This window comes from Falco cherrug, chromosome 2 (assembly GCF_023634085.1).
Source record: "Falco cherrug isolate bFalChe1 chromosome 2, bFalChe1.pri, whole genome shotgun sequence".
NCBI lineage: Eukaryota > Metazoa > Chordata > Aves > Falconiformes > Falconidae > Falco > Falco cherrug.
The window spans coordinates 17,056,252-17,083,778 of NC_073698.1; the positions used below are offsets into that span (position 1 = coordinate 17,056,252).

Here is a 27,527-nt window from a genome sequence, read left to right on the forward strand (position 1 = left end):
GTATATTTTTTCAATTAGTTGGCTTCTTTCCAGAAATATTTGATTACAGATCAAAGCATCATTTCTGACAGCTAAAAAGAAAGTTCTAAATTCTCAGCTGTTGACTAGCAGGAAATTGCCAGTGAAATCCAAGAGAATAGTTAGTTTTTAAACTTCTTAGCACTTTTCAGTGTTTCTTGACCATCTTTTAAGATGTAATTACACAGAAAACCATATATGTCTCAATTTGCCTACACTGCTATCCCAGAAGCTTCTGGTATGGACTGGATGCTACAGTGAATGACTTAGTCCTGCTAAAGTCCTGCTTTTCCTAACCCATAAGATGTATTTTAATAGCCCTCCCTGCGCTTCATGCTGGCACAGGTATCCAGCTACTTGCATTTCAAAAAGATACTTGGTATCTTTAACCTATACCAGCATCACAGAAATGACTGCTACCTAGATCTACTCACAGATGATTTGGTTGCATATGACATGACAGCTGCTGTTGATTCTATCTTAATATCATTAACGTATGAAAATACATTCAGCACAACCACAGCCTGCCACGCTGAACTTCATAAAGTAGTTCGAATCATTGTTTGCTGCAGGTCATTAAGAAACTAGTAAACAGACTATTTAACAAAGATGCTAATGTAAATTTTCCATGACAGCAGTCACTGGTATCCTGCTGACAAATGATAATGTCATTGCAACGTGTCCTTAGAGCTCAGTAATTACTTCTGTATTCATGAGTGTATTTGGCTGGAAGTTTACCTGATCGGAATGTAAAAACTCTCAGCAAAGTTTACACAGGCTGAGTGTGTCAGGTGCATATGCAACCTGTATGTTCAAAATACCTCTAAAGTAATAAACTTTCCACCTGGGGCATTATGCTGCCTTCTTCCTGCCTCTCAAGATTCTTCCTGAAATACTACTTTATTGAACTATTTCTTTAGCTCCTTACCTTACAAGATAAGGAAAACATTGCAAGGAACAAAAACCTAGATATTTCCAAAGAACTGCAATGAACTAGCTTTAAAGGTGTCCTGCCTAGCTGTGTGAAACAGGCTTTTGTTATTTCAAACACCACTAACATCATTTGAAATACAGTGTTATGATGGTGATTCTTTCAAGCTGCTTTTAAACCTTCTAAACTATTTGAAGGACAGCATCTGAATTTTAGTAATTAAGACACAATATCTAATATTTCTAAATGTTTTATAAAGTGTCCATGACCCGGTTAAATTTACCCCCAAGCACATAACGAAGTAAATAACACTGTGTTTGAAGCATCAGTGATTACATGTGAGATGTCATATTAGAAGGGGATAGTCTTAGAAAACAATAACAGCAACTGTTATGCATGATGAGGCCCTGCTTTCCTGGACATGGCTGAACACCTGCCTGCCCATGGGAAGTGGTGAATTCCTCATTTTGCTTTGCTGGTGTGTGCAGCTTTTGCTTTACCTTTTAAACTGTCTTTATCTCAACATACAAGTTTTCTCACTTTAACCTTTCTGATTCTCTCCCCATCCCACTGGAGGGGAGTCAGCGAGCAGCTGTGTGGGGCTTACTTGATGGCTGAGGTTTAACCACGCTGCTGAGTAAGAGGAAGAATAAATTTGTTGTATCTTGAGTACAGTAAGACTTTTAATATTTTTGCATATTAAATTCTCACAGGAAAATGAGGGAAATGTCATCTAGATGAAGAAAAAAACCCAACACAAAGACATTGTGTGACTGCTTGAAAAGCTCTTCTCAAAGAAGTTATCAGTTCCATATGGGGATTTTCTTTCAGGCTGGTTCCCTCAGAGATTCCAGGCCAACTGTGTTCAATATTTTCATTAAAAATATGCATTACAACGTAAATGGATAAAATCTGTAGATGAAACCAGGATGTGTTAGGGTTATAGAAGTCTGGAGAACAACTTCAGAATTCAAAACTGTCATAATAAAGACATAAACGAGAAATTAAAAAAAAAAAAAAAAAGTTCAGAGCACAGTAACTGGTAAGGAGAAATGAATACTTAAAATGCCAAATGAAGAAAAAGGACCTGCAAATTTAAGTGTATTAGAAATAACCAGTGAATCAACAGTGCAGTATTACTGCAAAGGAAGGGTGGGAAAATCTTGTGGTGTCATGAATTTTGCAGCTAAGATACAGGTGGGTATCATTTTCTTCTACTTGTTTCCAAGAAGAATGCAGCTGAAGCAGTGTTAGCAGTGTTCAGTGCCATACTCCACAACAGGTGTAGTCACTCTGGAAAGAATGCAGCAAAAACCAGCAAGAAAAAGAAGGCTCAGAACACATTATCAATGAGGGAAGACTGTAGAAAAAGGGTTTCTTTTAGTCTAGGCAGATAAAGACTTAATAAATCTTAAATGATATGGAATATTGTTAATAGGAACGAGAATGATCAATTGTTACCAGTTGTTCACAAGAAAGAAAGACAAAAAGAATGCAGTTTAACTTGCAGTAAAAACTATATAGGTCATATATTAAGGAAAAAAGTGAAAGAAAAAAAAAAGCTTGAACAGGACAGCCTCAGAAAGTGTTTTAGCAGAAATTCTCAAAGAAGTACCAGACAAAAAATCTCTGTGGGAAGCTCTAGTGTATTTGATCCTTCCCCAGCACCAGGAGATTGGACTATGTAACCTTTGGAAATCTATTCCATCCCTGCATTTCTAATTTAATGACCACATGATGTACTTTAGCAAGGACCATTTATGGATTTTCTAATACAGTGCTCTATGTGACATAAGGTTAGATATTTCACCCTTTTGCAAACTAGCATTTCCTTCCCAAAAGGTACCCTTGCTTCCCTTATGCTTACTTACAGATTACACTGGTATTCAGCATAGCAAAAAAATGGAGAAAGTTGCCATAATATGTGTTTTGGATATTTTTTATAAATATATCTACATGAATGATTAGGAAAAAATCTGACCTGTTTTAAAAGATGCTCCACAAACAAACTTTCTATGAATAATCCCTAGCTACACAGAGTATGAATCACTGTGTATTAAATATTAAATAAACCAACAGCTTTATAATTAATTGCTTTTAAGGGATTTTAGTGCTAGATGAGATCATTACAGCACTGATTTGCTTCTTATCGTTTCACCTAGAAATGTAACAGATATACCCACCTTGATGTTTGTTAGGCTAGCACATCTTCATTATGCATTTTTTAAAGCAGAAATAACTGGATAAAAACAGGCATGTCTTGACTATCAGAATACTTGTAGGAACATACACTTCTGATTAAATACCAGGTATGCTTACAGCACTTAATGGCATCAAAGACTGTTCTGATTTTCTAGGAAAACAGATTCTAGTTCTGCAAACACATAGTACATGGCTAGCTCAATGGCACCAATTATCCAGTTTGCATCTTTTGTGGTGTGGGGGACGGGGGCTGGAAGCGAGCTAGAGCTGAGGAAAACATACAGATTTATTCGAGATAAATTTTAACCCTACTGTAGAGAGAATAATACAAGTTTGAATATAGAAAGGCCAAAACCTTGGGCTGAAAATGCATCTTCTAATACAGGCAATATTGTATAAGCTCTAACTAATGTAAAATTAAGTAGAAAATGGGGAAGGGGGGCAGGGGAGAGGGGGGCAGGAGAGAGGGAGAGAGAGTTAAGAAAAGCATTGGATGGATTGATCTTTTTTTCCCCATAGCTGAGAAGCAGTTTCACGTAAGCAACTAATGCTTTGACGTTAAAGTATAGGTGGTAGGATGGCAGCATATTTACCTTTCAGACATGCAGACAGGAATCTGTTAGGAACTGGCAAAGGTAAGATGAGATCACAAGCCATAGGTGAAAAGTATCATTGTTATTGGCAATAAAACTCATTAAAACTAATTGTTACGAGCAATTCAGTGTATCAAACTGCAGTTACATTCTATAAGTATGATTTTGTAGAAACGGAATTGAAGGTTTCCTAGTTATTATGCTTGAAAGATTTTTTTATCAAATATGCTTCACTTCATGAGTTTAAAAGGCAGGGCAGAGGCTTCTTCTCAGCATTTTCACCATCAGTTTTCTCCCTTTACATCTGGAACTCAGACTTGCCCTTTTTGCTCATCCAGCATCACCGATACTGACGCTTCTGCAGCTGGAGCTGATGTGGTGATTCTCTGACAGTGGCATACACAAGCCACAGAGAAACCAGCTCACCCTTCCACATGGGTGCCAGTGCTAGGAAGGTGAACAAGAAAAAAAGTTAAAAACTACCGGCTTCAAACAAAAGTGAACTTTGGGGTTTTTTTTACAGGAAATGACAATTAGGTCAATACAGCAGGATGCTCTGGGTAGTGAACAGATGCCATTCTCTATACTGTTCTGACATCTCCCCCGCTCTGGTGCTTATATTATGTCACACAGGTTGTGACAAAACAGTCTAATGAGAACTGGTAAGAAAATGAAGAATATTTTCCATCAACTGTTGGCAAAAAAATGAAAGGGTTGTGTGGGAAAGCTTAACTTTTTTCATGGAAATATTGTGATGTTTTGACGTGTTTTAGTTTTTCCCCTCACCAGAACCCAAAGAAACCGCCTTTTTCGTATAGGGGAAAACAATTTTTATTCTTAATAATTCACATTCTAAATATCTTTCATTATCTAAGTTGAGTTTCTGTGTCCTAATGATTTTCTTCTGGTTTCTTCCCATCTTATTCCACACTGAATTCAGTTTCACCACAAAGTTTTCAACTGCGGGGGGAGGTGGTAGTGTTACTGTGGTTATTGTTTGCTTATAAGATGTAGAATCAACATCCTCCTCCCAGTTTAAAAAGGCAATTTTTTAAGTAGTGCGGGATTCAGAAAGCACATACGCATGCCTCCAGTCCATAGTAGAGGGACTTCTGGGTGATTAGCCCTTCTTAACCTGTACCCTCCCTTTCAAGGAATGACCAGCTGGCCAGACTCAGCAGTGTGGGTGATTACCAGCCAGACATCTCAAATATACCCAGGGGAACCCTTCCTTTGCTACTTTAGAAAAGTACTCGAATGAGTAAGTATAAAAATGGGAATGAAGTACACTTATTTTAAACACTATTTCATGTAAACATACTGACAGTTGGTCTAACTCTCACAGTACCTAGAAGACAAGCTTCAAATTCACTTCAAATTCAGGAATGGTTATAACTGATGGGCAGAAGCCAGCATTAGCAAAAGTTGGTATTTTTTCTCTGTATAAACAGGACCAGATGGGCTCAGGTGCAGTGCATTTAAGTTGGTGCATTTTCCCCACACACACACCTCTAACTGATGAGGAAATTGCCCCATCCTTCAGAATTGTCTGGCATTTACTACTGCAATAAGCTGTGCTTAGGAAAGAAACATTGCTTCAAACTTATACTTTCACAGGTACATCCCATGATGCAGCCCAGGTTATAAATCTGGGTCAGAAGAAACCTATTACACCATTAAAAATGTAACGAAGATGAGATCGAATTTAAAGGGCATAGATTCCAATTTTGCTCTTGTATCAATTCTCAGAGACCTAAGCTGTCTGGGAAATACTGCAGAAGAATCTGACAATACTAATTGTTTGAGCAATAAAATGGCAGATGAAATTCCATATCAAAAAAATGCAAAGCGGTGCACATGGGAAAAATAACCTTAACTATATATACACAATGTGTGTATAGCTCTAAATAGCTCTCAATTAGATGTTATCATTCAGGAAAGAGATCTTGAAGTCTTTGTGGATAGTTTCCTGAAAACACTGTCTGCATGCTCAGAAGGAAATGTCATTTCAGGAATGATTAGGAAAGGAAATGAGTAAAAGAGAAACCAGTTTTACACCTGAAAAAGTGTGTCCTATCTTTCAGAAAGCCCTAAGAAGCAGCAGAGAGAATAGCGGCAAGGAGGACTGATACATAGTATAGACTATAGAATACAGAAGCACCGAGTAGATGGAGGTGACTGAAAAGGTTACTGAAGGGTGTTATTATGAATGTACACAAAACTATGGGTGATATGGCATGGTAAGCAATTTTGACCTCTTTTTTTCTTAGAGGAGTGCCAGGGAATGGTCAATATAAAATAAGGTTTAAAATAAAACAAATAAACTACTTTCTTAGAATGGGATTATAAAGCTTATTTGCATAGGATGCTGTGGACACTGGAAGTAAATATATGGAAATAACAACTGTAGGCAACTCTTCAAAACAAAGATCTCTATGAAATCTTCAGTTTATAAACCTTAAGGCCCTGGCTGTCAGCGGTTGAGAACACTCAGCAAGGAAGAACATCTCCAAAGTCCCTTCAAGTTTAAATAATGGACTGCTCAGCTTGTCATACTCTTCCCTAATAAACCTCTATCAGTTAATGTTAGACATAGGATACTGTTCTAAATGGATATTAAGTCTAACTTAATATGGCAGTTCTTAATTGTATCAGTGTTATGACATTTTTCTCAAACTGAAATAATCCTAACTGGTATCAGCATGATTTAAAGTATAATCAGGATTTTCTGCTCTCTGCAGGATGACCACAACAACCTCTCCTTTCATGGTCAAGGTCTCTTACCATATCACTTTAATTTCTTAAGGTTGTTAAGTTTGTAAAGAATGATCTTAGCATACAGCATGGTGGAAAGGAGTGGGACCAGTGGATGAACAAATTCAAAGACACGTGCATTGTCTTACAGTTGTTTCAGTATCAATGTAATACTCTTAATGAGAAGTACTATTAAAAATAAATAATTGCCTGTTCTGTCTACCCCAAAATTTAGATGAATGAAAAATAAGTCAGTAAGAATGAAAATGCGAGAAAACACTATAAAGCGATTTCCTGAAAATGAGTTCTGCTATTGAAAGGACACTGTATCTTGCTCTGGTGCACTGCTAATCTGGCCAGTACTGCTGGTATCACTTCAAAAGGTGATGTGAAACCATGCCAAAGGGTGGAGTGTAAAAGATTCTACATAAATGGTTTGTATTTTATTTACTTTTTATTGCCCAGAAGTGCTAAGCACTTCACAAAAGACATAGCCTTGTCCCAGAGTTTACAGTCTAATGGATCTATCTGACAGATATGTGAGCTACAGCCTTTCATAAGGCAAGAAAGGACTAAGAAAGGACAGGGTGTTGAGTCAATTGTTTTTTTCCATCATGTATTTATTGCTGAAGCACTTTCAGTGACCACACAGTGAAAGCTGCAATGAGAACTGCACCTGAAGCAAGACTAAATGCTGAATCCAGTTTTGGGATGCAACTTTGTGCCCAGATGGTTGTGCCATGGGGAGCCTTTGTGGCGCAGACATTGGACTACTCTGAAGGAGCTCATTTAGTAGCACTGGCACACAAGCCAGGGTCAGGGTGTTGTCTCATGCTGTCACTGCCCTGGTGCACCTGCAAACTCTGTACTCAATTGTCTTCAGCTATCCTTGGTAATTAGCAAGCACAGCTTCACTTTCCCCCTTTCTCAGTCAAGTCCTCTTCTCCCTTGCAGTGTTACATGTCTCCAGACACATAATGACATGCCTTTTTAATAGGTTTTGTAGCTGGGATTTGCATCTTGGATGCAAGAACATATAAATATGAATCGAAGTTGCTACTTCAGCATGTGGATATTTATCGCTACAAATGCATCACAAACTATGTCCACAGTGCACAGTGTCTGTCTCCTTCATCTCCGGCTTTTCCTCTGGGATTCCTGTAAGGTGAATGCCCCTGGTATCTTCCCTGCAGTTTCTTTCCTCCTCGCTAACACACAGTCTTCATTTCTTCTCTAGCACAGATCTTCTCATATTCCTCCTGTTCCTGCAGGCTCTTTTCATAAATGCATTTAGTCCAAGCACAAGACTATCTGATCAAGAAAATAGCCAAAGGTTTCCGATCCTTGCCAGAGGGAAAAAACATTATATTAATGCATCTTCTGCAGTAGGATTCATTCAGGTGCTGCAGCAGATAGTCAGCCTCTTAGCTGCTGCTCTAAAGTCTTCTGTAGCAGTGGCCTCCAGGCAAGACCAACAGCAGCTGTTACATGCCCTAAGGCAAAGCAGGCATTCGGCACCAACAACCAGCAGTCTCTCTGCAGACCCCCTCTAGTCTATCCCCACCATACACCTTATACATTCCATAAAATATTTTTCAGAATTTTCTTAATTTCTACAATAATTCTTTGCGGAACTTGGAGATCTGTCCCTCCTTCACATCATCACCTACCACAACCGTCACAGTCTGCCTGAGAGGAACTGGGCTGAGGGGAGGGCAGGGACCCCAGTTCAGAAGTGCATTCATGCAGCACCTCTCCAGCAGCCACCAGGAAAACACAAAACCTCTCCCGCCAGTCTCCTCTTGCTTGGCAGTGTACAGCTGTATGGGGTTTATGTGGCAAGGACAGGGGGGGCACTGCAAGGGTGGCGTCTGTCTGTGAGGACACCAGTAGCTGCCACTGTCTGGGACAGAGCATTTCATCTGGCTCCAAAACAGACCCATTGCTGCCCAAAGGTGAGCCCATCAAGTGATGCTGGTGGTGCCTCCGTGATAACCCCTTTAAGAAAGGGTAAATAACGCTCACATAAGCTGCGCGAGAGAGGATTGAGAAAAACAGGAAACAAACAGCTCTGCAGACACCCAGGTCAGTGGAGAAGGAGGGGAAGGGTGCTCCAAGTACTGCAGCAGAGTTTCCCCTGCAGCCCATGCAGAAGACCATGGTGGAGCAGATACTAACATCACAGCCTGTGAACAACTGCACACTGCAGCAGGTGGAGATGCCTGAAGGAAGCTGCAGCCTGTGTGGAGTGCCCGTGCTGGAGCAGGTTTCTGGCAGGAGCTGTGTCCTGCGGAGACGAGCCCACGCAGGAGCAGGTTTTGTCAGGAACTGCAGCCCATGGAAAGCCTACGCTGGAGTAGTCTGTTCCTGAAAGTACCCCATGGTAAGGACCCACGCTGGAGCAGGGGAAAAGCATAAGGAGAAAGGAGCAGCAGAGACGACCAGAACTCCCATTCCTCATCCTCCTGCACTGCAGGAGGGGAGGAGGGAGAAGAGTCGTGAAAGAAGGTGTGAAGTTTAGCCTGGTAAGAGGGGTGTGTGTGTGTGTGTGTTGTTGATAGTTTTGTTTTTGTTTCTCACCATCCTACTCTATCCTTAATTATCAATAAATCAAATAAATTTTCCCTAAGTTGAGCCTGGTTTTCCTGGGATAGTAATTGGTGAGGGATCTCCCCATCTTTATCATGACCCATGAGCTTTTTCATCTTATTTTCTCCCATTGTCCTGTTGGGAGTGAGAGAACAGCTCGGTGGGCACCCAGCAGTCAGACGAGGTTAACCCACCAGAACAGCACTGAAACTAAAATCTTTTCTTACCTTTCTTCCCTTCCAAATTTAATATTACTTTTCCTGTTCTGGTTTTTCTGTAAGATATAATTTGCTATTAATTACCCCATCATCTGCCATTCACTTCTCAAAACTTAGCAAAGTGGGATTTTTTCCCCTTTGACACTGCAACTCTTTTCTTTTACTCTTGTGCCTTTTAAACAATTGATATTGCGGCCTCTTCCCACTTCTTGCCTCCGCTTTCCATAGCTGCAGAAATGATCCTGAGATGTCTGAGCAGGGGAGTATCAAGTAGAGGATGGGATTATTTCTGGGAAAAGCACCGAGTGATACCATTACAGGGAATACTGGGTACATCTGATAGTCAACCTCAGAAACCAAGGTAAGACAAATGCAGGTTTTAACAAATTAGAGAGGTAAGAACTGGAGAAACTCACCCAGGAAAGTGATGGATTTCCTGTCTCTTGAAGTCTTTAAATCAAGATTGGATGTTTCACTGAAATGCATGTTCAAACTCCGAAGAAATTACAGACTTGATGTAGGAACTGCTGGGTGAGACTCTTGGTCAGATCAGATTAGACCACTGCATGACATGGTTTCTTGTGGACTCTCAAATTAAATTTAAATTAACATGCTACCATTATATTTGAAAAAGACCAAAGCTTATTCCTCAGCTCAGTCAGTAGGCAGTAACTTGCTGTGCCACTATAATGGACATATGTCTAAAATCCTAATCTTATACATATATTTGGCATGAATTCACATGAGTATGTGTCATCAAATTAACTAAACATTTTACCCGTTTCCAAGTTCACTTACTCCTAGTGGTGAAGAACCAGCCAGCCATTGTGGAATGGAAATATTCTTCCATTGTCATTACTTTTTACTTGGATTTACGAAGTAAAAAACTTAAATGGTAAAGGATGGAAGAAAGGAGGAACCAAATTGTGGGGAGAATTTAGGGAGATAAGGAGGCAAGGCAAGGAAGAAGAAAAGAAAGACAAACAAAAGCAAAAGCAGAGGTCACAAAAAGGCATGGGTAAATAATGGGAAGCACAAGCCTGCAGATTCAGAGGAATGATGGGAATACGTGGAGGGAAAGTAAAGGGAAGCAGAAGACTTACTGAAAAATAAAGGAATGAGTATTCTGAAATGCAGGTGAAGTCCATTTGCCATTGATCTGCCAAGAAATCTCTCAAGGAGTAATTTATTTACAGGAACTCCAGAGTCTCCCAAACACACACAGTTATACACACCATTGCACATGCCCATGCAGATTAATTTTTATTTTTATATCTATCTATCTGCTTTCAGTGTGCTTTGCTTGCTCTTCCAGGTATGTGGTTGATGCCAAGAAGCTCACAATCATGTTTCAGAAATCACTGTCACCCTCTGCAGCAAGTAAAGGGGGTGTCTTTCACCCCAAAACAGGAGAGGATGGGGACACGGGATGCAGTAATAAACTAAGAAAGTAAACCCGAGTGAAAGCAGGCAAAACTGTGGCCTTGGAGCAAATGTGTGTGTTTGAACACAGAGCCAAAAAGTTCACCTTAAAATTCAATATTCTTTCATGTTACCAATTAACATTTTAAAATTAAGTTATTGGAGCTCAAATCATTCCCTGTGACTGACAGAATTCTCTCTGCAAAGCCACACGAAAAACTAGAAGCTCCCTTCTCTGACATACAGCTACTGTTGGATGATTTCATTACCTACCATTTATTATATATATTTTTTAATTATTAACTGCAATATCCCCAGACTTCTGGCAGCTGCGCTGGGGATCTTCCAAGGCTTGGAAATAGAAATCCGAAGGTACCAAAAAGGGTCTAGGCACAAAAATAATCCATTTTTTTTCCACCTAAAAAAAAAAAGGGAAAAAAGAAAAAAAAAAACCAAAGAGAAAAGGCATCGGCATAGGGGCAGCGAAGTTTTCACTCGCTCTCTCTCCTTTTGGCATGAGTGCCCACCAGCGCTCAGCGCTGGCTTCCCTGCTCGCGTCCCTCTGCTCCATCCTCTGCCGCAAACCCCGGCAGCGCGGAGGGGGTCCCGCTCCTCCCGTGCCGAGCCGAGCGGAGCGGAGCGCGCGGGGCGCGGAGCCCCCCGCCCTGCCCGTCAGTCGGAGCGCCCCCCGGGGGCGGGGGGTGCCAGGCCCGCCCAGCCGCGTCCCCCAGCTCCGCAGCAGCTCAGCACACGCACATACGCCCTGCCACCTTCATTAATAATAATTGGTACTTAATAGCGCGAGCGACGGGCTGCAGCGGCCGCGCCTCCCGCGCAGAGCCCGGGGCACTGACCTCGCCTGGCCCCTCTCGCCCTAAGCCCGCCGCACAAACTTCCGCGCCGCTGCGCGCCCGCCGATGTGCGAGCGGCAGAAAAAAAAAACCAACAAAAAAACCCAAAACACCCACCCCAAACCAAAACGCAAGCAAAACCACCGGCCCTTTCACCCTGGCCGCGACCGCCGGCGCTGCAGTGCGCGGCGGGTCCGCGGGCGGGTCCGCGGGGCGGCGCGGAGCCGGACGCGCGCGCCGGCCCCCCGCCCGCGGCGGTGCAGGTGGCGGGGGGGCGCACGGCGCATGTCCGCCCGCGCCGCGCCGCGCCGCCACTAGACGCTCCCCCCCGCCGCCAAACTCACCACCATCTTCTGCATGTGCAACATTTGCAGCCGGACAGAAACCGCTCCCCGGCGATGGAGACTGCGGGAAAAATCCGGCGCGGCGGGATGGCTTGCTGAAACGGCAGCGGCGACCGCGAGAGAGGCAGAGAGCGAGCGGGAGAGAATAGCAAACAGATACTAAAACCAAACAAAAAAAGAAAAGAAAAAAAAAAAAGAAAAGAAAAAAGAAAAAGAAAGGAGGAAATCTCTCTTTTTCTCCTCCTTCCTTTTTTTTTTTTTTTTTTTTTTTTTTTTAATTCTTGCTTTTTGTTTGTAGCCACCTCGTCCTCAATGCCTCTCTGAGCAGCATCTAGCGAGCGAGCGGGAGAAGGCGAGACAGAGAGGCAAAAGAGAAGATGAGGATAATTTGCAGACAGCTTGTCTTGTTGTTTTCTGGCTTTTGGGGACTAGCAATGGGAGCTTTTCCTAGCAGTGTGCAAATAGGTAAGCGCTGCATTGGGCTGTGTGCGTGTGTCCAGGGGTTCAAAGTGAGTTTGAAAGGAGGCTTCTGAAGGCGTTTGCAGATTTCTCCACCGACACCATCCCATCTCCCTGCCTTCACGAAAAATCCGCGTGTATTTGTGTATGTGTGCCGGGGTGTGTGTGTGTGTGTATATGTGTGTGTGCGTGCATTCGCGTGCGGCAGGGAGGGTGCTTGTCTTTTGCAGAACTCGTTCCAGCTCCAGGGAGTGCAGGGTCGGTAGGGGAGGAAGAGGCTCGGGTCTGATGCCCCTTGGCTGCCTCAGCCCCCTCCGACACCCCCAGCTTCTCTCTGGCTCCCAGAGGGATGGCGAGTTATGTGCACTCGAGGTTGCGGTAACTGGCAGGGGTGGGGGTAAAAGGCAACACTGCTTTTTTCCTTCTCGTAGTTGGAAAGTTTAGGATTTTGTAGGTCTGTCCCTGTAGTCCAGTGCCCCATCCTCACCCCTTTCCCGTAGCCTCGTGCTTCCCTCCCTTCGGACGTGTTTCGGATGGGACGCAGCTATCTGAATGCTTTCCAGCTCAGCTCCATCACTGCATCATTTCTCGTGGACTTGTAAAGATGCTGCTAATAAAGCTGAGCTGCTCCCTGCCTGCACATGGCTGCAGAGGAGCAAAGTTCATTATATTCCCGTTCAGTGCAGATTATCCTACACTGACTTGGTATTTTCTTTTTTTTTTTTTTTTTTTTTTTAATCCAGAAAGCATCGTTCCCTTTAATCAGCCCGCCACTTAACGTAAGAGGCTGTTGAGTAGCTGATTTACCAGTGTGTTCGGTATCAGGGAGATGGAGGCTAAACACTTTAAAAGGTCACTGTAATCATGACAAATCTGGGTCTTTATGTATGAAGGCTGGAAACTGAGAAGTCGGAAAAGAAGCATGAATGCATCAGGGGGAGGTTAAAATCGATTGAGGACAGTGATTTAAAGGCAGCGGTTGTGATTATGAATATGAATAGTTCCTTATCCATTAAAGTCTCAGGACTTGCCATACTGTGAGCGTTGGGAGACAGTTGCTGTTACAAGATAGTAAGTAGCTTGCAAATAATTCACCCTGCTTCCTTTGTTTTTTTTGCTTTTTTTTCCTGCTTTTTTGTAGGTGGTCTCTTCATCAGGAACACAGATCAGGAATATACTGCTTTTCGATTAGCAATTTTTCTTCATAACACCAGCCCCAATGCATCCGAAGCACCTTTTAATTTGGTTCCTCATGTAGACAACATTGAAACAGCTAACAGCTTCGCTGTAACAAATGCCTGTAAGTAAACATGCCATTGATCTGACCACCTTACACGTAAATTGCACTGGAAATAACTGGAAACCACATCATTACCTTGCATTGCAAACACATCAGTAAGTCTGTCTTCAGTATAGACACTGTTTGCAGAAATGCAAAAGGGGCAGCAATCCTTGATAGTTTCTAACTGGAGCAAAATCCCTTCTCCTGCCTTCTGCTGACTAACCTGATGTGACATTTACTTTAGTGTTATTACTGTAGTTTCTTGCTTCCTGGTTTCTATGGAGATGAATTTTGTTGTTGTAAAGAAAAATTATGAATGTCTCGCTCAGTTCATAAACCCCACAGTTACTCTTGTTTGCTTTTGCGTGTGGCGTGTCTTGCATGTATTTGAAAATGTACGATAATATTTGTGCTTACAAATGCTTTTCTAATGGCTGGAAAGGAGACAGGGAAGCAGTGGTGTGCAGGATAATATATCTGAGTTGGTTGACGCTGCAGTTGATCTGGTGATGTCACTTGAGGCAGCCCTGCTCTTATATTCTAGGTTGTAAATGTCTCTTATCATCTCGTAATGCATACATCCTGTGGATATGTCTCTATGCATCCATATATTGGTGCCAAATCAAGTTAGTATCTGATCTACTTGATTTCACAGACCACCTCAACTGGAACAAATATTCTCTTCCCACTATATATTTTATACACACACACACCTGCAAACACACACCATGAGAGGAAAGCAGAAAAATAAATGCCCTTACCAAATGAGATAACATTTACTTTTTTAAAAAAAACCAACACACAAACCAAAGTATAATTAGCCGAACTTCCTATGTTTAAATCACCTCAGGTCTTTAGCAGTGGTTAGAACACATGTTGGATATTGCTTAATCTCTGAGAGTAGCAAAGCATTATTTCTATTTATCTTCATGTATGTCTGTCTTATGAAAAGGAATTCATGTTATTATGTAAGACAGTGGGAGCTAGTGTGGCAAAGCTGAAGACTGTGGTAGTATTACTACTTTGGTGGTCATGTTTCAGGACTCTATAGGCCTCTCCTCTGTGGCTTTTAAGTTTTCAAATCCCTCCTTTTCATTCAAGAGTGAATTGCCTGTGGAAGTAGACACCCTGAGCCACATCGCTGAGCAAGTTTAAAATAGAAACATACTGAAGGTCTCAGTGTTCATTGTGCCTTTAAAATACGTACCATGTTTCTCTCCACTTTCTCACAACCATCTCTGTGGCACTTTTAATATGTAAACATCCAATGTACTGTGCAGCTCCCATGTATAATTTATTCTACAAGTCTTTGGTACTTCAAGTTTCAGATGACCTTGCCACCTTATTTAACAGGAAAAGCTTCTGAGCTGCCAAAATGGCTCCATTCATTTATACAGGAAAGATTGATGTCTCATTAAGTGTGAATTCTATATTAAGTAATGTATTAGTTGTGTTAGCATGAAAATCATTACCAAATTCCATAAGGAGAAAACATTTCAAAAGGTGCTTTGAAACTGGAAGGAATCAGATCTATGCAGGTGCAGTTCATTCAGAAAATACTACAATGCACGTTAACTTTTGCAGGCACTGATTATATATTCCATGAAGACAAATGACACAGTAGCTTTTTTAAACTTTCATTTTTAGTGAAAGAGGAGGGGACTAAAATTGTTGTATATTGAAATCAGTAATTTTAGGTGAAGTCAATTATTTTAGATTCTGCCTACGCATCCAGTTCTGCCAAATAATTTCCGAGGCTATTGTTACTTTTTGGATTAAGGGTATTGCACAGTATTTCCGTTCCAGCATTAGTGAATTAATTCTGATTTGCATAAATTTAAAATTGTCTAAAATTGAACCACTTCTTTATGTCAGGCTAACACCATAGATGTAAAAAGGGTTTGCTCAAAACTTTCCTCATTTTAGACTATTTGCAGCAGATTCTCCTCTCTCATTGCAGCCACCTTAGGTTATGTTTACCTTGCATTGTTCTAACTGAGGAAGACCTGTTACCTTATGTTTGCTGCCATTTATAGAGATAGTGATTCATAACCTGATCGTTTGTGTGTGTTTCTTGGTGTTTTTTGTTTGTTTGTTTGTTTGTTTTTAACTAAACCCGGGTTCAGTTCCAAAGAGTTTAATGACTCTGATGATGAATCTTTACAGTATGAGGTGAGGCAAAGAAAGAGGGGGAAAGTAAAACTGTATGTTCATATAATTCTGTATGTGCCTGTATTAAATAGGCCTAATCCTACAGGCCTTATTTAGGTCTGTACTTCCCACTTAAACCAACATGTATTTTTGTATTAGTTTAAGTTTGTGTTTGCTTCACGTTTTGCAGTCTTGAGCCGATTTTCTGACTGCTGCTTCTTTTTTTAAACATTTTAATACTGAAGAATATTTTTTAAACAACAAATCTTCTCATAATGAAATGTAGGCAAACTGACTGTCAACTGAATGAACATATCACATGTCCCTTAAGCTAAATATGAGCAGAATCCTGCAAAAATCAATTGTCTGATAGCTGGAGGACACCGGCTTCCATGTGATTGAATTTGCTGGCTTGACAGAGGCTTCTGAAGCGCAGATGTGTGAGATTTTCTAACCTAATTAAAGAACCCCCACCATCAGCTCTGAATTAAGTGATTTCACGGCAATATGAAATGATAACTCTTTGCTGAACTGCTGTGAAACAGCGGCTTTGGATCTTGCTATTTGTGTAGAAATCACTCGGCGCACACGTCCCCAAATATACAGTACAAAAGCCTTGGAGCTGCTGGACTGCAATGAATATTCATGTGAGTTCAAGCGTAAAGCTCTGAGACATGACCAGTTGCCTCTATTTCTGTTTCCCTCTGCTGCAGAGGTTACTTGTGAAGATTCAGGGCCTGGCCCACCGCATGTGTTAGGGACAGTAAATGGACTATTTCAAAGGATTATGCATATTAGCAGGTAACGCACTGCAACGCTGGAAAGACTTGCATATTCTTTTCTTTTCACTCAATAAAAACATGTATCCAAATATTCACTGAGGAGTACTTTTGGAACTAGTATAATTTTGTGTATTCAATTTAGTGTCTATCTTCTAATGGTTATATATGCCCTTTTTTTTTTTTTTTTTTTTTTTAACAGGCCCAGAACATTGGTATTTTTATTCTGATTATGAATGCATCTGAAGCAGGTTGCTTAAGCAGATAGACTCTGTTTCAGGTTAGCAAAATTGATCTGATCTATATCAGTTTGGAGGTAGTCCGCTTTCTTTCCCCTTCCCATTTGCATGTTTTATTTAAACTCTGTTCATTTCTTTTGCACTACATACATTATTCAGAGAATCTCTCTTACTGACAGAGAGCTGAAATTATTGCAAAACATGAATAGTACAAGATTCTTACTCATCAGAACACAATACACCAGAGCTGAAACGTTTGACTATTAGCATACATTGGTTTGCACCTTATAAGCAGGAAATTCCTGTGATTAGAAATCTACCTTCAGCTTGAATTCAGATGTTGGAGCAATGCACTGATTTTTGGAGAGGATTATATGTATTTATTCTTTACCTGAATTCAAAATAATTTTCTTCTCTCCGCGCACCATCTATATTACATTACTGTATCTCAGCAATGCAGTCAACATTAAACCTGCTTGCATACTTTTGAGAGGTAGCTCTATAATTTTGCAAAGAACCATCTGCCTTCCAGCTCTTATCTTGTGGTTAAGAATTCTTCTGTTGAAGTTTCAAAAATCCTTAATGTATTACCAGTATTGCAGTTCTTGTACAGGAGTAGGCTAAATGGAGGGGAAAAAAGAAATTGGTTCAAGTCTTTCATCAGTGTTTCATAGTAAAAGTAAAGCTTTTCCCTTTGAGTCTGCTTGACTTCATGTGTATTCTGGGATGAATATATTCCTAATAAGTATTGGGGCAATTCCTAATAATTTGGGGTAGATCAGACATTTCTCTTGTTTCATCTGTGGCACAATTCAATATTTTAATCCCAGTAGATGCAACCCCCCAAAAATACAACTTTCTTTATGATATACTACATGGATCAGAAGAAGAAAAACCCACTGGAATTAAAAATCTTTTATCTTGGAATAACTTCCCTCTTTTCCCAAGAGTAGTCTCTTTGACTTTCGTACCCTCTGGACTAATGCAGGATTGATGACCTGACATTGGAGGGCCTGATTCTGCCTCACCAGTATGAATGCAGTTCCTGGGTGAGATCCACCAAGGTCAAATGCAGCCCTGAGGCCAGACAGGAACCTCCCTCGTCACTTTGCTCTCTCTGTGGGTCTGTCTCTAGGTTTGTGCTTGGTAGTAGGGGGAGAGGCAATGGCATTTTGGAGTTAACTTTTCTTCTGAGAAAGCTGAGGAAATAGACTTAAATGTAGTATTGCCTTTATATTGTGACTATCTGTCATTTTACTTACAGCAGTTTCAGCTTTGATTTGTTAAGCTGCATCGTAATGGGATTTTCATTAAATTTGGTTATTAATTCTGCTTCATAATTACAACTCAATTTAGCAATAGGAGTGCAACCTTAGTTTAATAATCAGTGCCATTTGAAACCATGGTGTTCTTTATTTAGAAAGTGAGGTTTCATACAGCTGAATGGTATTTTCCTGTCAAGAGCAGTACAGTATTCCCAAGGATGCAGTTTGGAGTATATTGAGAGTTACCATAAAGGCGTACCATACGGTCAGGTTTGAGCTGCAAAAGCAAATAGTGTGCCAGTTTGCTAAAAAAAATGGAACTGGATTAAATTGTACCCTTCTAAAATAGGATTGATTAAAAAAAACCCACAAACCCCACAACCATTTGAGGTGAGTGTTTTGCTTTAATACATGGAGTTTATCTCAAGCTAGACTCCAATTATTGAAAACAAGTCCTTAAAATTTCTATTATTAGCACTTGCCGATTGAGTCAAAGATTATGTGTGTACTTGGGTGTCATTTGCTGTAAGAAGGATTCTGTATATTCTTAAGATATAAACAGATCTGTATTCGAAGAGTTTCATGGCTCTAAATGTGATACTTGTAAATAGCTGTACAGCAGAGAGAAAATCATCAATAGCTCCAATCCATCAGAGTCTGGTTTTAATTTTCAAGGTTATTGTTGGGAAAATAAATGATGGGCCTTTGCTGAAATATAGTCAGAATTCTTCAGTGAAAATTCAGAACATGCATTTCCCTGGCATAAACCAGGATTTTTGTCCTAGCACATTACTGGACTGGCTGAAACTGTAAACTCAAGAGCTTTATTATAGGCTACAGAAATAATTGAATCTTCATTTGAGAATATTAATAACAAGGACTGTGCTCCTTCATTCCTCCTGCAGGAGCCAATGCAGTGCAGTACTTGTGTAGGACAAAGCACTGTAACAAGTAAATTAAATTGATTAACTTCAGCTTTATCATTGTAATCTAAGTTTGCATGTTAGTCAAAATAGCTCATGCATTTCATTTTTAAGTCTTGATTGTTTTGAGACTTGCTTGTTCATGAGAGAGGAAGACGTCTGTTTTGATTTCTTAACGGGTTTAGATCCTACTGTGAGTTGTGTAAATTCAGATTGTGAGCAGGTGAAGTTCTTTGGATTTAAATGTGTTGGACCAAATAATTTTTCCTCATAGTTCTTATTCCTTAATATACAACTGAGTAAAAGGAGGTGAAATTTGTGCTAGTGCAGAAGTGAAGAATCAGTGTAATTAAATGGAAAAATTGGACTTCTCTCTAGAATTCCATTTGTCTAGGTAGTTGGCTTGAGGCCAAGCTTTTGACCTAGTACAGCACCAAGACTGCTTTTGCAACTTAGGTGGGTGTATCTATACTGAAGTTACGTGTTGGAACACCAAGTCAAACTAGATAAATTATTCCTGTGTACATCAAGAATTGTTCTTCTGAATTTGGGAAAATAAGCTTGCTCAGAAGTACCTGATCACAGCATCTTTCTTGGAAGTTTTGGTGCTGTTTTACTTTTAGCCATTTTCTTAGTTTTATTATCTTCCTCTATCTAGTTTGGGTTCTTACATAACTTTTTTTTTTTTTATTTTGTTTTGTTTTTTATTTTTATTTTAAGGATCTCACTGGCTTTTAACAGTGCTGATATGGATTCAGTTGTTTTTCAATGCAGTTATGGTTGGGTACTATTAAAAATTCGGTATCAGCCATGTCTGTTTTCAGACACCCATGTTCAAATAGGCTGTCTTACATTTTGGCACTGAGAGATGTTCTAGTATTTTCCAGAGTACTCAGCAGCACCTGCTTTCCTGGTGGGAACAGTTTACTGCTGAGCACTTCGGAAAATCTGTCTCTGTGTGATAATGTGTCAACTGTCTTGTCTCAGTAGTGTTACTTCCTTGTGAGGACATTGTTTCTTCCCTGTTCTTTTCCCCATAGTCTTGATGAAGCATCTGCTTGACTTGTTCAAGTAATTTCAACTGTTTCTTGGGTTTCTGGTAAGAAAATGGAACCAGAGTGTCACATACCCATCACCTTTGTCTTGGCAATGCACTGTAAAGACCCATCCCATCCTTCCTCTTCTTCAGGTTCCTCGGAAGCTGATCATACATGAGCTTTATTTTGGACTCATGGGGGGAATACCTGGATACTTATTAACAACCTGCTGTTCTGGGGGGTTTTGTCCAGCTATGCTAACATTAACAAATTCCAGTGCAAATATTGGCACTTGGTCTGCAGTTTTTCCCCCAGACCTGTCGGTGATTTAAATAGGAGCTGTACCTGAGCAAGGATTGCAGACTTGGACCTGTTACAATGAAGGATCAGTAGGAAACAGCTTCTTTTGCGAGGCGAACAGGTTCTCATTCCTTCATCTTGTAGCTCAAATTTTTAAAAGTATTAAGTTGCTTAACTCCTGTTATTTAAAAAAAAGTGTAAAGTCTAGAAATTGGACCCCTGGTACATAATTGGCTATTTTAAAAGAATGTCATTTGGGATACTGTTTTCTTATGTTCCACAAGCTGTTTTGGTGTTGTATTTATATGCAGCCATTGCTCCTGAAAAATGCAGTCTTGTGCAGTAGCTTTCTATATTGTAAAGTCATGGACAACATGAGTGTGGCTGCAGGTTTTTTTTTCCGTAAATACAAATAAAGCACAAGAGAAACAAAAAGCAGTTAAAGTTTTCAGCAGCTTATTTATTAGATTCTTTGTGGGGAAAGGCTTTAAACACATTTTGGAGGCTGATTTTAAAACATACCAGCTTCTAACTATTCATAACAGTTTGACCCTCTGTGGGATAGATTTGGTGCCATTTCTGCATGCACGCTCTTCCAGTTGCTTTTATGATGTATTTGCAGAGTACTCTCTTAAACCCATAAAATTTGAACTTCATTTTTATTTGCACATCACCTTGTCATACAATTCAGGTATGTGCAATGAATATCCATCAAACGGGTGTTTTAGGAAACTTCACAGGTACTGAGAGTTAATTGCTGAAAAGAATTAAGACTTTTATGCTTTGTTTCCCTCAATTTTCAGATCCATTTCTAAATGGATATGGAATTTACATTTTCACATTGTAGTGCAAAAGGCGGTGCATATGTTACTATTAGAAATCATTATCCAAAATAATTGGGAATTATTGTACAAAATATTCTGGTTTTGCTAATTTCTTTCACAGTTATGTGTTACACTTCATTTATTTTTGTTAAAGATTTTACTGATACCATGTGGCTTTTTTTGTTTCAGTGTCAGGTTCAGATCTGTTTTCTCAGTGGGTAAAATGATTTCTGTAATATATATTCAAGGTAGAGACAGAGGCAAGAGAGGAAATTCTTGTAGAGCAAGAAGAGTACAAAACAGCGTTTTTCTTTGCGAAAGCTTCCAGCTCTACTTTAACTAGTAGCGTGAAATATTGCTACTGTACATCAGGAATATTAATGTGAGCTATGGGTCTGGATGGTGTTGTCTTTAGGTCTGGAAAACATTATTGAGTATAAGTGAAAAACACTTTATCAAGCCCATATACATTCATGTAAAATGCAGGAGTAAAAAGCTATAATATTTTTTAAAAAGCACATGCACATCAGTACACTTAATCCTTTGTTTCCTCATCTAAGTTGATGGAGGAAAAATGAACAGGACTTTATAGACCCACAGTCTCAGCAGAGTCGTGTAGGACCTCGTATTCGTGATTTCCTTCAGGTTTTCTGTGTGGTTCTGTCCTGATGGGGCTTGCTAATAACAGCCTCCAGCCTTCGTCGTTTCCATCCATTTAAAGTGAGAAGAGTGTTTAAGAATGGACTTTTCAAAACCACTGCATCTGGGAGGATAATTTCCTTTGAAAATCAATAGTCATATGCTCTTGGCTGACTCGGGAGTGTTTCTCACTTCTCCAAGTAGAAGGCACAAGCCAGGTAAGAAGCTGGCTCTTGAGGCTGTTTGCACACCCTGGTAACACTTTCTCTCTGTCTAGCTGTTTGTGTGGCCTCCAGTTGAGAGCTGGTCGGGGTTTTTTCTTTCTCAGATTTTTTCTTTTTTTTTTTTTTTTTCATATATCAGTATCCTTATTCAGTGCTTCTCTCAGGTGGTAAAAGCAATGGGGTAATACCGTAAGTGATCCATTATAATATTGATAAGAATTGCAATTTCTGTCTGGAGGCACAAGCAAATGTCCAAGGAAAAGGGGATAAGAGGACATACATCTGCATCTGTTGCAGGGTTGCATGTGCCCTGTGAAAGTGCGTGGCTGGCAGGTCAGGAGTAATGCCATATGGAAGTGATCCAGGTTATAAGTCTTTACAGATGATACAGGAAAGATAGGAAAGCAGTCTGGGGGATGAAATGTTGTCTCATGGCTGTAAGTATCAGTGCTTCAAAGAAGAAAAAGTAAAGGTCACCAAAATAAACGGGAAAGTGGGTAGCGTGTAACATTGTTCGCAGAGTATAGTGTTCTTAGGCTGGATGGAACCATTTTGATCACCCGGTCTGACGAACAAAATGCTAGTCAGCCAGCCTCAATTAATTTCTTTAGTGAACCTATAATTTTTTTTCCAAATAAATCCAGTGCTGAATTACCTGTGAAAGAATCACAGGTAAACTGGCGTGTAGCAACACATCATTTGGATGTATCACTGTCTTTATCTGTGTTGAATGTAGGAGTCGTACAGAGTAAGCAAGAAGCAAGCAGAAAAAAAAATGCTTACTGGGTTTGTTGTTAATCTTTAATTTAGAGAGATACCATAATCAGCATGATTTGCATCCAGTTGTCACAGTTGTGCAGCTCCCAGAGCCCCCCTGAGGTTTGTTCTGGGTGGCTGGTACCGTGTCTTGCCTGCTCAGAGGGACAGTGTGGGACACCCTTAGTAGCAAGGCTTGTGCCATGGCAAGACATGTAAGGACTTACTGGGGCCTTTTTCAGGTTCCTTGAAAAATGCTTCCAGTGGACACAAATGGTGGGTTTTTTCCCTTTCCGAAGAAAGAACATCCCCTTACCCCACAGTGGGGAGTGTGGTTTGAAGCAATAGCAATATAAGCTTAGTAAACATGTTCAAAGACCATTAGGTATGTTTTTGCTAACAAATGTGTGGTAATCCCCGTTACTTGTATTCACAGAATTGTCTACTTACAAATACAACTTAATGGTCATGTATGTTACACATATTTCACTTTTTATGAGACACAGAGGATGTGAATCTATTACTGCTTTCACCTGGAGGGTTTGGGCTGTTAGCTTAAGATACCATGAGTTACGAATTTAGCTTTGCAAATCCCTGGTTTCATCTCCATTGTGTGTTGGAGGAGATGGCAGCCTGAACACAAACATGATGATGAATGAGATTTAATGCACAAGAATATTTGCAGAAAGCAAAAGCCTGAATAAAGGAGTACAAGAAGTGTTCCCATAGCTGTCTTTGATGATCTGTTGCAGTATTCTGAATAGCAAGCCTATGTGGAAAGAGGAAGAAAAGGACAAGCCCTTTATTTCCTTATACCATAAGTGATTAAAACAGGGAGAAGTAGCAACACAAGACCTCAGCAATTAATTATGGTATATTATAGCTGTACTTGCAGCGTTCTGTTTACTACCACTCCATCCGTTAAATGGTTTGCTTAAATGATTTATTTTACATCTGTTAATATCAGCTGGAAAATGACAATGTGTTTTCAGATAGCTAACTCGGAAAAAGAACAGGCACAGTTAATGTAAATGCGTGTATGCAGCATATCACTGGCAAGGTTCAGCCAGGTGGTGTGTGTGATGATTTGGAGCCCGGGTAGGAGGTGAGTCTGCCCCCGTTCTTCAGGGACCCTTGCGCTCAAATATGACAGATTGCCTGGAGTAAGGAGTTGGAACAAGTTCGAGACCTTGTGCCTGAAGTTGCTGTTTGCCCTCCTTTCACCCTCAGATGGGTGGGAGAAGGGGTTCAAGATACAGCAGGAGCTGTGTATTTGTGAAACGGCTTTATTCAGTGTTGAGGAAGGAGGTTTCTGAGAGCAAGGAAGGGCTGATGTGCAGCACTGCTTGCTGCATGGGGAATTATCTGCTGCTGAAAACAGAGCAGGGAAGTGGCTGATGCTTGTGAACTAGGGATTACGCCTGCTGTGAGCTGACATGACTTTGAAAAACTTTAAGGTGGACATGTGGTTGTGCTAAGCTGAAAACTTAGTATGGAGGGGGAAGTAATGACTAGTCCACATGTCCAGTGGAGTACAGTAGGAGTTAATAGATGTGGAAGAGCATAAGACTAAAAAATACTGTTCAGGGAGACAGAGGGAAAATTCTGTTCTTTTCTATCAGCTATCTTCCCCTCCCTCCCTGCTTTTCACTGTTATGTGCCGCAGCTTTTCATGAAAAAATAGGAGCAGTCTGCAAGATGCATCACCAGTGGAAGCAGTGGACAGGGTGATTCCTGAGGTCTGGACCACTGGGGAAGCGCTGATGCGCTGGAGGCAGCAGATGGCATCCCAGGGGCTGAGTTGTCTGTCCCCTTCCTGCCCACACCTAGGGACAGGCTGGTGTGGCTGCTGTGTTCATCATGTGCTGTTACCTCCTATAACGTATTGATTACAAATAATCATCAGCTTAACTACTGCAGGGAAAGGAAGGAAAGGGACAGAGCATAAAATACTTGTTTCTTTGTTACGAACAGAAAAGAAATTACATCCTTACACAATCTCAGAAAAACTGTGCCTGTTTCCATCTCTGTCTTACTCCCCTCAGCTTGCCTTAGACTCCATCATGGTCAATACTTTAATATTTTAAGGGAGTGAGTGGAAGGAAGGGGTTGTGTTGTACCACAAAAGACAGTTTATACAGATGAATTGGATTGCTTTTCTCCATTCTTCTTTGGGTCTCTGACAGATGTTGAAGGACTCCTGTATTTTTATTTCCTGATGAAAGCCCTGTAAAGCCAATCATTCTTTTAGTTGGTGTTTATGATGGGAATCTTTTGCACTTCAGTGCAGCTGGCAGGCACTAGGGCTTCACACCTTAATCACATCTTCTTTGTCAGTCTTTCATACGCTATGCTAAATGCGAGACTAGCAGAAAATCCTTTGAGCAGTTACAATAATAGGATAATAATTATTGCAGTTACTTGCACTTATATAGTGTTTGTGAGATTAAAATGAGATCCAGCATGACATTACCCATTTCAAAAGGTGTGGATATCCCCTGCCAGCACTATCACCTTGAGAAACTGCTCTCCATGGCCTCACCTTCCTGCTCTCTAATCTTTGGCATGGTCAAGCAGGGCTGTACTGCCACCTTCCTATTCACATCTGTGAGCAACTGACTGCACAAATAAAGTCATGAAAGAGAATGTGAATGAGGGGAATCAGCAGCATGAAGAAGGTTTTTATCCTGTGCATGGCTATGAAAGACGGGAGAACATTAAAGAGCAGTCTTTCCAGTTCAGAGGGAGCATGCTTACATGAGGCGTTTTCCTTTCTTGACTGCATGTCATGTAGATTTTAGGAGCATTAGTGAGAGCTGAAGATGTGCAGCCAAAAATGTAGCACACAGGTGTAGCTCTAAGCCTGTTGGTTTCTTAAGATGTGCATTAAGATAATGTGCTACCTTCTTATCTGGTCCTGTCTGTGAAAGTATTGTCTGCAGACTGTTGGATTATTGGTACAGTAAGTTAGCAGTTTCTGTCTACTGAAATAAAATCCTTCAGGGTCTTTTCCTGGCCCAAAAAAAGTGCTCCACACTTAATTAAAATTATGAATTTCAATGTCAATCTTTCAAAACATTATACCTGTTGCTAGTGCTGTGATGATGATAAGTTCCTTAAGGATGTGTGTGACCATAATAAACTGGTGGCATAGTTTTTTCACCAAGACAAAAATAGCAAAGTGATTTAAAATCCTAGATGCTTTTTTCTTTTTTTTTTTTTTCCCAGCCTGAAACTTTCCACATTAAGAATACAAAACACAAAACAACTCCAGATTTTAGAGGGAGCCAGCCCCTTTTTCTAACCTCTCTTAGTAGGTCCAAACAGAGATGGAAGCATTCAAAACCTTTCAGAAGACAGAAGCACAGCAGACTTATCTCCCTGCATCTGTGGCATGGGTGACTGAAAAAGCTGTGTTTGTCACCTCAGTTAATGGGGTTGTCCTGATGGTTGACTTTGAGGGCAAATAATGTCTCAGACTAATTATAATCCAGGATGTGCCACAATTCTGGTTACCTGTACAGCCAGTAATCCACAGTAGGCCTCCATGGAGGGCAGCCTGAATGTGGCCGTTCCCCGTATCACACTGGGTAAAATGCCTTTATAGGCAGCCAGCAATTCCTCATTGTATGAGAAGGCAAATGTCAGAGGTTATGCTGTAATACTTCTCACTTACTCTGTGGTCATCTTGACCAAACAGAAGATGTTTTTGTCCCTGATACGTGTTTTGATCTAATACCCTGGAAGTTGTAACACCTGACGGTGGTCCCAAAGGATCACAGCAGAGGAGTATTTTACATTTCTGCCACTCCAGAAGTACACTGGTACTTCCATCTCCATTTGGCTGTGACAAGGACCTGAGGAGAGCAGAAGGGACAATGACTGGCAACCTCAGCCTTCCTGGGGCCATTTTCTCCTGCACCTACACCCCACCCCGGGACAGCACCTGTCTGGGAAGGGCACTCATTGATCCTCGCTTCCTTCTGCCACATGAACAAAACTATAAAGGGGGCAAATCAAGGGTGGGACTTGCCTTCTCCTCTGGGGCATCCTGTGCATATTTATGACTTAATATCTGTGCTCTGGCTTTCTCTCACGTATCTGCAAGAGAATTTGCGCAACAGATTAATTTTGTTTCCTCCAGCTGTTTGTTTTCTTAGGGTTGTTACTTGCATCTCAAATTATATACTTGGTTGACAGTGTTTTGTCACCAAAAGAGGAGGTTTGTGATGATAGGGACAGGTTGCTGAGGCAATGCTACAGCATTTTGGGATGGTGAGCTGCAGAGGCAGACAAATGTAAAAACGCCGTATTTGTTTTCTTCCATGTGTATGTAGACAAAGTCATAAAAAACACTTAAAATACCTTTAAAACACTCTATTTTGGCTTTCTGTTGCCAACTGTAAACATTTAGGAGATGCTTTCTGGGAAGAGACTTTTAAGAGACTTGAGGCATCACACAGCCTGGCAGGGCTAATCCTGAAACTCCATTGGAAGCATGGATGGGAGTTAAATAACTTGGACCAAGTTGTTGTTCCTTTCTGGTTGAAAGTGTTGCCTAGAAATCTGTTCAAATGTGTATAGCTAACAGTGAACTGTCCTTCTGTACATGCATTTTTATGCTTCTTTCAGCTAATTCAATGATTGAAACACTAAATCTAACACTTGGACAGCTTTTGGATTTATGGCAGTCCCTGAAGAACTTTGACTTACAGTTATTCATATAG

At 40.7% G+C, this 27,527-nt stretch overlaps 1 protein-coding gene across 3 annotated transcripts in view; it reads left to right on the forward strand.

Moving 5' to 3' along the window:
- The first annotated feature begins 12,200 nt into the window (after positions 1-12,200).
- GRIA4 (glutamate ionotropic receptor AMPA type subunit 4) overlaps positions 12,201-27,527 on the forward strand; it is a 240,671-nt gene continuing 225,344 nt past the window's right edge. For all 3 annotated transcript variants that reach the window (XM_055703130.1, XM_055703131.1, XM_055703132.1), the window contains exons 1-2: positions 12,201-12,387; positions 13,523-13,681. In XM_055703130.1, coding sequence (XP_055559105.1) covers positions 12,300-12,387; positions 13,523-13,681 — 247 coding nt within the window. In that variant the 5' untranslated portion in view covers positions 12,201-12,299. The remainder of the gene's footprint in view (positions 12,388-13,522; positions 13,682-27,527) is intronic.